At 41.3% G+C, this 15,752-nt stretch overlaps 1 protein-coding gene across 1 annotated transcript in view; it reads right to left on the reverse strand.

Annotated features, from left to right (window-relative positions):
- The window catches only part of LOC128541034 (cadherin-12), a 169,532-nt gene extending 154,583 nt beyond the window's left edge, over positions 1-14,949 (reverse strand). The window contains exon 1 of the mRNA XM_053511116.1: positions 14,698-14,949. Coding sequence (XP_053367091.1) covers positions 14,698-14,949 — 252 coding nt within the window. The remainder of the gene's footprint in view (positions 1-14,697) is intronic.
- Between the last annotated feature and the right edge of the window lie 803 nt (positions 14,950-15,752).

Raw genomic sequence — 15,752 nt, forward strand, 5'->3', positions numbered from 1 at the left:
CGACCTTCTCCTGGGCACCTCCCCGCCCAAAGTCTGATTGTACTCCTTATCTCGCCAAGAGAGAGAATCCATGAACACATACATTACACAGGCCCTTGCCGCCAGAATCATCAGCGCACCCTCCTCCCCTGCCGGGGCAGGCTTTTTTTTCGTGAAAAAAAAAGGACGGGTCCCTTCGTCAATGTATTGATTACAGGGGCCTCAACGAGATCACAGTCAGGAACCGCTACCCACTTCCACTCATGGCGACCGTCTTCGAGCTGCTCCAGGGGGCCGACACATTTACGAAACTCGACTTACTCGGAAATGCTTATCACCTTGTCCGTATTCGTGAGGGAGACGAGTGGAAGACTGCCTTTAACACCCCTACGGGACATTATGGATATTTGGTGGTTCCCTTTGGCCTCACCAATGTTCCCGCCGTCTTCCAATCCCTCATTAATGATGTTCTCTGTGACTTCCTCAATTTATTTGTATTCGTTTACCTGGACGACATTTTAATTTTCTCTTAATGATTGGAGGAACACCGTCACCATGTTCGTCAGGTTCTTCAGAGACTCTTGGAGAACAACCTCTATGTCAAAGCGGAGAAATGCGAGTTCCACACATCCTCCACCACCTTCCTGGGTTTTGTCGTCTCCCCGTCTATGTTGGAGATGGAACCAGCCAGGGTCCAGGCCATCACTAGCTGGCCCATAACAGCCTCGCGGTGAGACCTCCAACGATTCCTGGGTTTTGCCAACTTTTTTCGCCGCCCCCCTGACCTCGCTAACCTCCGCAAAGACCCGGTTCTGCTGGGATAAGGAAGTCGACCAAGCCTTCGCTAACCTTAAGCAAAGATTTACCTCTGCTTCCATTCTCAATATCCCTGACCCATCCCATCAGTTTGTGGTGGAGGTCGACGCCTCCAATCCCGGGGTTGGTGGCATCCTCTCCCAAAGGTCCACCCAGGACAACAAGATGTACCCATGCGCATTCTACTCCCGTCGCCTAACCCCAGCTGAGAGAAAGTATGACGTGGGGGACCGAGAACTCAAGCCATCAAGCTAGCCCTGGAGGAGTGGAGACACTGGCTAGAGGCGAGTGAGCTCCCATTTCTAGTATGGACCGACCATAAGAACCTGGAGTATCTGCGCACTGCCAAGAGACTCAGGTTTAATTTAACCCTGCCCTACCGGCCGAGCTTAAGGAATTCCAAGCCAGTTTTTACCCTCCCAGAGCCCACGTCATATGACACCATCCTCCCGTCCCACTGCCTCGCCACTGCCATGAAACTGGACATTGAGAGCAAGGTTCGGCAGGCCCTGGCCCAGGAGCCCGGACCTAGTGATGTTTCACCTAACCGTCTCTTCGTTCCCCCTCGCCTCCGCTCACAAGTTCTGGAGTGGGCCCACGGATCCAAGCTATCTTGTCACCAGGCGCTGCCCGAACTTGCTTCATCATCCAGCAACGATTCTGGTGGTCCACGTTGGGGGAGGACGTGCCCAGATTTGTGGCAGCTTGTGACCTGTTGTAAAAATGACAACCAACCAACTGCTGGCCTTCTTAGACCCCTACCGGTTCCTCAACGCCCTTGGTCCCATATTGCGGTTGATTTTGTCACTGGCCTACCCTTGTCCGACGGCAACAACTGCATTATGACCATCGTGGACCGATTTTCCAAATCAGTGCACCTTGTGCCCCTTCCTAAGCTGCCATCTGCCAAGGAGACTACAGAACTACTCGTCCTCCATGTATTTAGACTCCATGGCCTCCCCACGGACATTGTGTAAGACCGGGCCCTCAGTTCACCTCTCCGTTTTGGGGCGCGATCTGCAGGCTCGTCGGGGCCACTCCCAGTCCAATGGACAAACTGAGGTATGAACCAAGCACTAGAGGTCTAGAGGCCGCTGCATGATGACCCGAGACTCTACCACCTGGAGCAAGTTTCTTCCTTGGGTCGAATATGCTCACCACTCTCTGCCCTCCGCTTTGACAGGCTTGTCCCCGTTCCAGTGCTGCTTAGGCCACCAACCTCCACTCTTCCCAGTCCAAGAATTAGAGGTGGAGACCCCGTCAGCCCAACACCTTGTCCGCCACTGCAGGCAAACGTGGCTATGCACTAGACGAACTCTGCTAGGAGCCATCTCCTCTTATAAGAAACAGGCGGACCGCCACCACACCAAAGCTCCCAGATACCGTGTAGGAGACCACGAAGGACATCACCTTGAAGACGCTTTCACGCAAGCTCTCCCCCCGTTTCATTGGAACTTTTACTATAACCAGGATAATCAACCCGTGCGCAGTCTGACTTCTACTTCCCTAGTCCATGTGACGGATCCACCCCACGTTCCACGTATCCCAGCTACGACACGTCATAAGTTGTCCATTGTTGCTTCAGATCAAACAGCTAGGCACCTCCGTATACTATCCACAGACTGACGGCCTGGTGAAAACATTTAATCAAACGCTTAAAAGGATGTTACAGCGAGTGATTGAGATGGGAGGATAAAACTGGGACCAGGTACTCCTGTACGTCCTCTTTGAGCTTGTTTACCACAAGCTTTCACTGGGTTCATGCCGTTTTAACTACTATTCGGAAGGAGACCCAGCTCTAGGGTGCGAAGTGGTACAACATGAAGAGGAACTAACTGCTGCACAACACCAAGGCCTGAATGAGATGTTAGATCAGTTCCAAGACGTGTTCTTTACCGACCCCGGGCTCACACATCTCATTAGGCAAAGACTGTACCGCTCAGCTGGGATGAGCACCTGTTCCACCTTTAGGAAGTTTTATGAGAACTCAAAAAAGCAGGGTTGATGGCCAATTAAAAATAAAAATTACAATAAGCTTTACAGCTAGATACTAAAAAAAGGAACAATCCACTTTATCCAGAGGTAAAGGCCAGAGAGAGTAATAAAAAAAGAATAATAAAAAAATTATAAATCAATGTCAACATTCTACATTTAATGGCTATAACATTCTATACTGAACAAAAATATAAACGCAACACTTTTGTTTTTGCTCCCATTTTTTATGAGATGAACTCTACATTTTCTACATACACAAAATAACCATATCTTTCAAATATTGTTTACAAATCTGTCAAAAACAAAAGTGTTGCGTTTTTCTATTTTTGTTCAGTAGAATATTGTAAACAATATATATAACATAGTAGTATAATATTTAATAGGCATTTAGTAAAACTAAGTCTCTGTATCATGCTTGATTGGGACATAATTAAATGGGATGGGTAACGTATTTTGTTGATACAGAATAATTATTTGTATATTAGTCAAATTATCTTATTTTGATTCATACATGTTCACATCTCATACAAACTTAAATAATTATGTTGATTGTGTAAGGCTGCTTTGCGACAATGTCAATTGTTAAAAGTGCTATACAAATAAAAGAAAAAGTTCACCCGTAAAAGTATGCTGATTTCCATTATGTCTTATAGGAAAAAATATGTAAAATATATATTTTTAATATTAAAAATGGGGTGCTTAGAGGTGACGAGAAGAATCTTTTAGCATATTTCAAGCATATTTTTTTCTTTCTTTTTTCAGGAGAGATGTGTTTTACTGATTTGCCAGCTTGGCATGGCATAGCTTGGCAAAAAGAAATCCAAATCATGTATCTTGGATAAACATGTGTATTGATTTATTACAAGATGCTACCCATAAATGCAATATAAGGTCCTCTGAAGGTTATGAGTTCACAGGCAACTTAGTTGCAGCAAATTCTAAATTATTAATACTTCTGTCATAAGTACAGCTCTGGAAAAAAATAACTACAAAATAATCTTTTTTTTGTTTTTTTACATTTTTTCTTCTTAAAGGTGCATGTATTGGTGAGATGAACAGTTTTTTTTGTTGTTTTTTTAAACTGCTGACAATATTTTTCCTAAATTCAAAATATAACTATTATTATTTAGATTGTATACAGTGGTGTAAAAAACTATTTGATCCTGATTTCTTATTCTTTTGCATGTTTGTCACACTTAAATGTTTCTGCTCATCAAAAACCGTTAACTATTAGTCAAAGATAACATAATTGAACACAAAATGCAGTTTTTAAATGAAGGTTTACGTTATTAAGGGAGAAAAAAAAATTAAATTTACATGGCCCTCTGTGAAAAAGTGATTGCCCCCCTTGTTAAAAAATAACTTAACTGTGGTTTATCACACCTGAGTACAATTGCTGTAGTCACCCCCAGGCCTGAATACTGCCACACCTGTTTCAATCAAGAAATCACTTAAATAGGAGCTACCTGACACAGAGAAGTAGACCAAAAGCACCTCAAAAGCTAGACATCATGCCAAGATCCAAAGAAATTCAGGAACAAATGAGAACAAAAATAATTAAGATTTATTAGTCTGGTAAAGGTTATAAAGCCATTTCTAAAGCTTTGGGACTCCATCGAACCACAGTGAGAGCCATTATCCACAAATGGCAAAAACATGGAACAGTGGTGATCCTTCCCAGGAGTGGCTGGCCGACCAAAATTACCCCAAAAGCGCAGACACAACTCATCCGAGAGGCCACAAAAGACCCCAGGACAACATCTAAAGAACTGCAGGCCTCACTTGCCTCAATTAAGGTCAGTGTTCACAACTCCACGATAAGAAAGAGACTGGGCAAAAACGGCCTGCATGGCAGATTTCCAATGCGCAAACCACTTTTAAGCAAAAAGAACATTAAGGCTCGTCTCAATTTTGCTAAAAAACATCTCAATGATTGCCAAGACTTTTGGGAAAATACCTTGTGGACCGACTAGACAAAAGTTGAACTTTTTGGAAGGTGCGTGTCCCGTTACATCTAGAGTAAAAGTAACACAGCATTTCAGAAAAAGAACATCATACCAACAGTAAAATATGGTGGTGGTAGTGTGATGGTCTGGGGTTGTTTTGCTGCTTCAGGACCTGGAAGGCTTGCTGTGATAGATGGAACCATGAATTCTACTGTCTACCAAAAAATCCTGAAGGAGAATGTCCGGCCATCTGTTCGTCAACTCAAGCTGAAGCGATCTTGGGTGCTGCAGCAGGACAATGACCCAAAACACACCAGCAAATCCACCTCTGAATGGCTGAAGGAAAACAAAATGAAGACTTTGGAGTGGCCTAGTCAAAGTCCTGACCTGAATCCTTTTTTAACCCACCTAAAAAAGGCGGTTCATGCGAGAAAACCCTCAAATAAAGCTGAATTACAACAATTCTGCAAAGATGAGTGGGCCAAAATTCCTCCAGAGCGCTGTAAAAAGACTCATTGCAAGTTATCGCAGATGCTTGATTACAGTTATTGCTGCTAAGGGTGGCCCAACCAGTTATTAGGTTCAGGGGGCAATTACTTTTTTACACAGGGCCATGTAGGTTTGGATTTTTTTCTCTCTAAATAATAAAAACCATCATTTAAAAACTGCATTTTGTGTTTACTTGTGTTATCTTTGACTAATAGTTAAATGTGTTTGATGATCAGAAACATTTTGTGTGACAAAAATGTGCAAAAGAATGAAAAAATCAGGAAGGGGGCAAGTAGTTTTTCACACCACTGTATTTAAAGGAAAGGCCAACATTACAACACATTAAAATAACCTATGATCATGCAGTATTTACAGAGCTTTAATACCTAAAATAAAACAAAATGCTATAATTTGTAAACAAATTGTGTTAATGGTTTGGCTAAATAATGAAAAGAAATTATTTTTTAAAAGTATTTGGAGTAATAATCCCAATTTGCAATTACAGCTTTCATGCGTTTGGCATTCTCTCCACTAGGTATTCACATTGCTGTTGGGTAACTTGATACCACTCTTTTTGCAAAAAAACAAAAAACAAAAAACAAACAGCTCAGCTTTGCTTGATGGCATTCAAGAAGTTTTCTGGAGTACATTGCAGAGGTCTCCTATTTTTTTCCGGAGATGTACATGATACAAATCGATTAAACTTTCACCCTGTATACCACATATGCCACTTTCGCTTGCATTATTTAAATAGAATTAATATGTATTAATTCTCCACATTATAGCCTCATATTTTCATGAGTTTTCAAATCATATCAATTTAAAATCAATAGTAATTCTGCTATGGAAGTATAACAGTGCCAAAATTCCTCAAAACAAAATAGCATATTAAATTACAAGTACTAAACAAATAGTTATATGCGATTTGATCTGAATAAAAAATAAATCTTTACAGCATTTATTATGCTTTAAAATTTCAGCATTGCAATTTAATGTGGTTGTATATTTCAAATAAAAATTTCATTCAAGCATTTAAAATTCAGTACATGGACCTTACTAAACTGCTGTTCGTAAATATATATATTTTTTTAAAAACAAACACTGTTGGCTGGATAAATTCAGGTATAAAAATTCAGGTTGACAAAATGTACATATTAAAATTAAGTTTGCCAAAATATAAGTCCTCAAATTTATTTTGACAAAATTTGGGTAAAAAAAAAAGTAGGTCTTCTGATATCACAAGAAGAGCAATTAAATGCAGACTGCTGTAATCTGTACCACAGTGTACAGTAGTAGCCACTTAATTCTGCCTGGGTCTGCCCTTCGGATGGTGTTATTCCCCCTCCTGCCAGAAAGGCATGTCAAGATTTCACAGTGACCACGCCCATTGAAGCCCTATTTATTCCCTTACAGAATGCCACCATGAGATAGTGCTTTGTTCTCAAGAACACAAGCCAGCAATTTACCTGACCTGAGTTGCAGTCACATGATTTGCATACAGGAGTTGGATAAACAAAAGTTGGATAAAAACCCTGAAGGGGCTGGGTCCTTTACCATGTCACCTGCGATGTTATAATTCCACACGCGCTTCCACCGGAGAATAACCATTCTATATTCATGGCTGTGTTTTTGAGCAAAATTGTGAGCGAGCCCACTCCCTTGAATAAGAAGCAACCCCACACATGAATGGTCTTAGAATGCTTTACTGTTGGCATGACCCAGGACTGATGGTAGCGCTCACTTTTCTTCTCTGGACAAGCCTTTTTCCAGATGCCCCAAACAATCGGAAAGAGGCTTCATCACAGAATATGACTTTGCCCAAGTCCTCAGCAGTCTATTCACCATACTTTCTGCAGAAGATCAATCCGTCCCTGATGGGGTTTTTTTTGAAGAGAAGTGGCTTCTTTGCTGCCCTACTTCTCACCAGGCCATCTTCCAAATGTCTTCGCCTCACTCCGATTCCGCAGCTGAACCCTCTTTAGGAGACGATCGTGGCGCTTACTGGACTTTCTTGGACGCCCTGAAGCCTTCTTAACAAGAATTGAACCTCTTTTCTTGAAGTTCTTGATGATCCTATAAATTGTTGATTTGGGTGTAATCTTAGTAGCCACAATATCCTTGCCTGTAAAGCCATTTTTATGCATCGCAATGATGGCTGCACGCGTTTCTTTGCAGCTCACCACGGTTAACAATGATTTTAAGCATCACCTTCCTTTTAACATGTCAAGTCTGCCATTCTAACCCAATCAGCCTGACATAATAATCTCCAGCCTTGTTCTCGTCAACATTTTCACCTGAGTTAACAAGACGATTACTGAAATGATCTCAGCAGGTCCATTAATGACAGCAATGAAATGCAGTGGAAAGGTTTTTTTGGGATTAAGTTAATTTTAATGGCAAAGAAGGACTAAGCAATTTGCATATTCAGTGGAACCTCGGATTACGAGTAACGTGGTTTACGAGTGTTTTGCAAGACGAGCAACAATTTTTAATACATTTTTACTTGAAAAACGAGCATTGTCTTAGTTAACGAGCACCGAGTATCATGTTTCACGCATGCGCTTCTTGTTTTAACAACGAGCATTACGTCATCACAAGTGAGCCAACGGTTTTTCTCTCTCTTGCAGCAGAATTGTAGGTAATCGTCTCTCCTGCTGGGTGAATACACACACGCGCTGTGTGTGTGTGTGTGTGTGTGTGTGAGAGATGTACACACACACACATTAACAGAGAGACCGTTTTTAAAACCGTTTAAAAATTAGCAAGGAACATCGCTAGTCACACTCGCGTGAGTGCATACTAACGGGATTACTACTGTAAAGTAAAACAACAACAACAACAACAACTCCTCCTTACCTTTGAAAACAGTCGCGACAGAGAAGAGTTTGTGTGTTTATTTGGCAACCTGAGAGAAGGGGAGCGGTAAAGCCGAGACCTATTGTCTCCCCTGCTGGGTCTTAGTGCTTGCAGTGTTTTTGAGTGTGTGTGTTTGTGTCTGTGTAAGGCAGAGGGTTTGTGTGTTTGTTTGGCAACCTGAGAGAAGGGGGCCCGTAAACGCGAGAGAGCCCCCCTTCATCCCCCCTCCTCTCAGGTTGCCAAATAAACACACAAACTTCTCTCTGTCGCGATTGTTTTCAAAGGTGAGAAGGTGTTTAATTGTTTTTTGTTGTTGTTGTTTTACTTACAGCAGTGATCCTGTTAGTATGCGCTCACGTGAGTGTGACTAGGAATGTTCCTTGCTAATTTTTAAATGGTTTTAAAAACGGTCTATCCGTTAATGTGTGTGTGTGTGTGTGTGAGAGCGCTCTGCATGCACAAACGAAAACCCTTATCTGTCGGGGTTTAATTTTACATTTTTTTAAGGTAAAGTACAGGTTAATTTGTTTTATTTTTACTTTATATTTTGTATTAATTATGTTTATGTATTTATTTTTTGGGGCTGTAGAACGAATAATTTAAGTTTCCATTATTTCCTATGGGAAAATTAAATTTGGTTTACGAGTGTTTTGGAATACGAGTCCACTTCCGGAATGAATTAAGCTCGTAATCCGAGGTTCCACTGTACTCCAGAATGTTATGAAAAGTGATCAGATAAATTGCAATTATTAAAACTTAAGCAGCAACTTTTTCAATTTTCAATATTTATGTAATTCTTAAAACCTTTGGCCACGACTATAGTTATATAGTGCCACTCAGCGGTAAAAGCCAGCAAACACACAAACCCAAATGCTGTCGCTATACGCCGCAACTGTAAAATTAACATACTGTTTGTCCACCTACTACCTAGATGTTGCTAATTGCTTTGTGTTTTTGAGGCGTTCTTTCGACTTGCTTGTACAAATATTTCTGTCTCTCAATTCTCTAACACATGCTCACCTGTGGCACTTTAACTGCTGTCTTGTAAATATAACTGTTTATAAGCAGTCCTAAACACAAGAGCATGTTTTAGTTTTTAATACATCAATATTTAAATAATTTACACGGTGATGGCAGGAGTTTTGAAGAGTCTATTTTGAAGAGGCTTCTCTTTATTAGACGTTCACAGTAAATTTGTCATAGACAATGTTTGTTTTGTTGAATAGTGCATAGTTAAGCAATATTTTAAATAAAACAAACCAGTAAGTAAGTGTTTGATGCATTACTGTACTGTGTATTAACAAGTGCCCTTACAAACATAACTACAGTATAGAGTATGAGTACTAGTGGGGATTTAATGATTTTTTTTTTTTTACTATCATTCTTAGTATGTTATGCCAGTGATTAAGTCCGGCATAACGATTAAGTTCCCAGGAGCGTTTTAAAGGATACAGAAATGATTTTGTAATAAACGAATACAATATATTATAACAGTATACAACAGTATAGTACTATGGTAGACACAAGTGAAGATAATTGTTTAAATGGTATTATTTTTTTTATAATGACAATGAAGATACTAATAATATTTTTCTCTTTTATGCAATGCAATTGCTCTGAAACAATATTAGTATGAAGTCTTGTATTCTCCAAGGCCTACTGGATCAAGAGTCAAAAATATGTCTGCAATACTGCAGTATTCTAGTGTCACTCGCTTAATCCATGCTTACTTGATTGCATTTTGGAGATCATGTACTGGAAAAATTTGCCACAAAAGTTAAGAATTTTTTTAAAATCTTATTTCATGACTAAGGGGTCATTTTAGCGCAGAGCATTTTTTCTGCCACTCAACTGGCAACCCAGCCAGTTAGTTAGTAAGTGCTGCATTCAGATCAGGAAGTAGTTTCCTACTGTGGAACAGACTGCAGCAATCTATTACTCTTGTTGTAATATCCCGGATGTGAAGACTATGGATTTTTCTACCTAATTTATGTCATCCTGAATTGCCTCGAAATTTATTGACATTAATTGTATTTTGTCAAACTGAATTTTAATACTCGAATTTTGTCACCCTGAATTTTAATACCTGTATTGTGGCAGCCTGAATCTTTTGAGATTGAAGAATAATGGTCGATCTTTTTTTTTTTTAACAATTGAATAGTTTTTAACAAGCAAACTATTTGCACAAAAAACACGGAGCCATTCTATTTTGATACATCCAGCAGTCAATAGCTTTCTTTATTAAGCATCACTACTGGGAATGGAAATTTATATGTGCAACCTTTATATTAGTTGAACATTTTACAGAGGGGAAAAAGAATTTTTAAAAAATTTAAAAGACAGTAAACCATAAGGGTTTCAATATTTCTTCCACTTTGGATTCTCATTTGCAGAAATCTAAGCTTTGTTGTGTCGCATTGCCTGAAGCTGTCAGTGTGAAAACTAAATACTAGGAGCAGAAAATACTGCAGAAAGAACATGTTTTTGATTTATCAACTCATTGATTGATGAATACATTTTAGATGACCTTCCTGGTGGTTCATTAGAAGCCAACAATGCCAAGCAAAGATAAGGCTGGTTGGAAGGATTAGGTAATAATTATTCCCTATATAAGAATGTATGTAAAATGAATAGACAACAGCATTTAATGTTTTTCAATCTTATAATTAAGGATTAAAAAAAAACATATCACAGTTATTATTTGGGTGGTGTGACAGACTTTGGTGGTGTGTTGTCAGCCTATCTTGCCCTAAATTTAGCCTTAAGCAGATACAACAGTCAATAGGAATTATCCAATTTTAATAACTAGCCCAAACTGTGTATATGAATAAATATATACACTCACCTAAAGGATTATTAGGAACACCTGTTTAATTTTTCATTAATGCAATTATCTAATTAACCAATCACATGGCAGTTGCTTCAATGAATTAAGGGGTGTGGTCCTGGTAAAGACAATTTCCTGAACTCCAAACTGAATGTCAGAATGGAAAAGAAAGGTGATTTAAGCAATTTTGATCGTGGCATGGTTGTTGGTGCCAGACGGGCCGGTCTAAGTATTTCACAATCTGCTCAGTTACTTTGATTTTCACGCACAACCGTTTCTAGGGTTTACAATGAATGGTGTGAAAAGGGAAAAACATCCAGTATGCAGCAGTCCTGTGGGCGAAAATGCCTTGTTGATGTTAAAGGTCAAAGGAAAATGAGCCGACTGATTCAATTCTGATAGAAGAGCAACTTTAACTAAAATAACCACTCGTTACAACCAAGGTATGCAGCAAAGCATTTGTAAAGCCACAACACGCACAACCTTAAGGCGGATGGGCTACTACTTAGTGCCAATTGGGCATTGTTTAAATGCCACGGGCTACCTGAGCATTGTTTCTGACCATGTCCATCCCTTTATAACCACCATGTACCCATCCTCTGATGGGTATTTCCAGCAGGATATTGCACCATGTCACAAAGCTCGAATCATTTCAAATTGGTTTCTTGAACATGACAATGAGTTCACTGTACTAAAATGGCCACCAAAGTTAACAGATTTCAACCCAATAGAGCACCTTTGGGATGTGGTGGAACGTGAGCTTCGTGCCCTGGATGTGCATCCCACAAATCTCCATCAACTGCAAGATGCTATCCTATCAATATGGGCCAACATTTCTAAAGAATGCTTTCAGCACCTTGTTGAATCAGTGCCATGTAGAATTAAGGCAATTCTGAAGGCAAAAGGGGGTCAAACACCGTATTAGTATGGTGTTCCTAATAATCCTTTAGGTGAGTGTATAAGCATTCTGCATTGTTTTAACCAAAAAGCTTAACAAATGTGTGTGGCTGCTTTAATGAAGTAAAGAAATCTACAGTCAGAAATCAGTTAAAGCATCCTTAAGATAAACTAATAGAAGATTGAACTGTATAGACAGTGAATTAAAATTTATTCCCAGGGCTTTAAAATTATGTGTCTGGTAAATTCTATTACCACTTTATAATGTAAAAAAAAATAGCCAAAAAAATGCAAGCATTTTTAAAGAACAAAAATAATTCAAACCAGGCTTCGTAGGTAAATCCACTTATGGAGGGGGCCCGAACACAAGGTCCACGGGCATGCGCAACTCGCGACCGAACATTAACGCAGCTGGTGTCAGCTGTGAGGACTCCTGCACTGCTGTGCGATAAGCCCAAAGCACGAGAGGCAAATGTTCGTCCCAATCCTTCTGCCGGTTGCTGGTGAGCACGGCGAGTTGGGTGGTAAGCGTTTGATTGAAGCGTTCCACGAGGCCGTCACTTTGCGGATGAAGGGGCGTGGTGCGGGTCTTTTTCACCCCGAGGCGCTCGCGCACCGCCGCAAACACCTCCGCCTCAAAGTTACGCCCCTGGTCGCTGTGCAACTGCTTCGGGGCGCCGAATCAGCTGAACACCTCATGGCAGTTGCTTCAATGAATTTAGGGGTGTGGTCCTGGTAAAGACAATTTCCTGAACAAAGGTCAAGGAAGCACTTGAGCCGTGGTGAAAGCGCTCTGGTCAGAAACAGCAAACGCCTTGGTGAAATAATCTATGGCTACCAGCACATACCCGCGATTGGAGAGGGGAAACGGCCCAAGAATGTCCACATCCATACGCTCCATAGGTGCCCCCACCCGAAAGTCTTGCAAGGGTGCTCACGAGCGCTGGGTAGTGCCCTTCTTTGCCGTGCAGACGTCGCATCTGTGAACAAAGAGTTCACTATCAGTGTGACAGCCCGGCCAGTAGAAGCGAGTGCGCAACCGCTGCAGCCTTTTAGTAACTCCGAAGTGTCCCGCACCGCATGCCCGTGAACCATTCCTAACACTCGTGCCCGCAGATTCCGCCGCACCAGCAGCAGAAAAGATTCGCCTGGTCTGCGTTAACCCAACCTAGTACCCGCTGCAGCGCCGTATCCTGCTCGGCGAGTAGCTGATCACAGTCCATCTGTGGCGCAGGCGAAACGACTACAGGCGATGGTTTAGGCGACGCATTAACTCGGCTGCACGCCGGCTCGGATGGCTGATTACCGCCGGAGCCCCCGAAGGACCGCACGATGGGCTAGCTCTTCCTGCTTGTCGTGCTCGAATTCCGGGTAGCCCCAGCGTGCGAGACATCTTATGTCCATAGCGAACGCCCCCAGTGGCTCGAAGGCGCGCCGCACGCGGGTCGCCAGCTCCTCATACGCAGCCTTCTTACCGGACCAGCCCGCGAAGTCGGCGGCTAGCTCCACTTGGGCGAGGAACGCGTGGGGCTCGACGGCGCCGTTGACTGCGCTGCGTCACTGGAGGAATCCCCTCAGAGGTCCAGTGCCGGAACCTGAAACGCGCCACTCCACTCCGGTCGCCGCTCTCTGCTCGCGCTGACCCCATCAGAGAGGGTTTTCTCCCTCCTTAGCCGTTCTGCTACTCGGCGGCCTACTTGAATCCTCCGGATTTCCTCCGGGGTGCGTTCTAACCCACTTCTCTCCATCCCACTTCTGACACCAATTGTAGCGTTTTTTATGGCTACCAAGGAACGTGGAGAGATGAGTGAGCTTTCTTGCTGCCCAATGCAAATGGCTGGGAGTATTTTGTTCAGCACTACACTAAGATGACATAAACGGCACATTCAACAGGTCACACACAATTAACAAGACACACTTCTAACACACACGCACACAACCTGGCCGAAGCCACTAACCCAAACACCTTTTCCCAACAGGGTGAACACATAACAACCCCTCCTGCAAAGCATGATGGCTCCTAATCGAAACCCTGTCCACGCCACAATATTTATAACAATTTATACAATAATAAACAAATTTGTTGAGTCAGTTGTGTTTGAGCAAAATAATCACCAAATTGTGTTGGACACTGGATCTCCAGTTGAAGAGCCTTGACATATTGTACAGTATATTGTGCCACTAAAGCTATATATAAATATTTTGAGTATTATATCTTACAAATTGGGCCAATTGTAAAATTAACTGTAAAAAGTAGTTTGCAAAATAATTTACCAAAAAGATTGTTGGGTCAACTTGGCCTATATTACCTTTCCAGATTATGTGGAGGGTAAGTAGTTATCCTGGACTACATAAATCGACATACATATATCAGGACATATTCTAGTTCACCCATCAAAAAGCCCAAGGTTTTATCCCTATGATAGTGCAACTCAGTATGAAAATGTATTCCAGCATATGGGTTTATTTTATATGTTTATATTGTACCTCCAGAATACTTACTCAAAAGAATAAATCTGTGTTTTTTTTTAATTATCACCCATTACAGACAATGTAATACGCTTGTGTAATTAACAGCAAAAATATGCTTCTTTGTGGGTCTGCCCCTTAATCTCTACTACTCTTTATCCTGCCCGACATTCTACCTCTTTTATAATACATCTGTCCATGCCTTTTTGCTCCAACTGTGATTTTTCTTAGATCCATTTGCTGTCTAAAGGTATTATTCAGTTCAATAGCCACTTTCATGCTTGATTTAACGATTGAACTGTGTAAAGCCTTTTGAGAGAAATTGGAAAGGTAATGTAAAGTGTAAGACTTTATTATATTTAAATGCTGGTTGCAGCCCAACCTTGCCTAACTTGGTATTTACAAAATAGCAGCTTTTCTTACCTTGCCAACATACTGTGGGTCAGATCCCATGTACTCTTCCAGGACAAAGAACTGGTTCCATACCCATCCCCTCTTAACCCTCTGAAAGATTCCATTCTCTTCTCTGTTGCTTGCTGTAGAAATGGATCTATGGAGCCAACTGAGTCCCAGCTGGCTCTGGTTGTGAGCTGGGTGCACAGGATGGAGAGGAGCCAGAGAACTCTTCTCAAACAGGAAGCACAGGAACAGCAGCAGACTGTTGCTCTTCAGCATTGGGCAGTCCGGAACAGTTCTTTTTTTTTATAGTCCGAAGAAAATTAGTAGATAAAAATAAGAGAGCCAGGGCACAGAGGAAAAAGTAGTTAACAATGAGGTTTATGACTGGGCTAATGAGAAAAAGTGAGTGAAGGAGGCACCAGGTTTGAAGCAAAACCCTGGTGTTTCTGAGGTACTTCTTTTAATACAGCTTAGGAAGTCAACGGGTTGTGAAATCATCACCTGTAATGAAACAAACAAACAAAGTTATAGGTTTTATTGTGACAAAGTCAATAGTAGAGCAAGTTTTTACCTTCAGCTCTTCTCTTATACCATTTAAAGCAATCTCAACCCTAGATAAGATTAGCCTTTTTGAATTATACAACGCCTAGCCAAAAAATTTAAGTTGAAAAGTTAAAGTTGGTATGTACTTGTAAATAATTAAATAATAATTAGAACTTTATTAATCCCAGAGCTCAATTTTCGCATATCCCAATTAGGAAACTGGGGTCAGAGCGCAGGGTCAGCCAGCTTACAGCGCCCCTGGAGCAGATAGGGTTAAGGGCCTTGCTCAAGTGCTCAACAGTGACAACTTGATGATGCTGGGGTTTGAACCCCCGACCTTCCGATCAGTAACCCACAGCCTTAACCGACTGAACTTTTAACCTTAATTGATGTAGTGAGTATCATCTCATTTCTTATGAGGAAGCCTTATCCAGTACTGCAGTTTTAGAAGAATCAGAAGGTCAGGATAATTAGAAGAAAGGCTTCTATTTGCTGGTTAGTCATTTAGTCTGAGTCCAGATTTACACTATTCTAGA

Source organism: Clarias gariepinus, chromosome 14, assembly GCF_024256425.1.
Source record: "Clarias gariepinus isolate MV-2021 ecotype Netherlands chromosome 14, CGAR_prim_01v2, whole genome shotgun sequence".
NCBI lineage: Eukaryota > Metazoa > Chordata > Actinopteri > Siluriformes > Clariidae > Clarias > Clarias gariepinus.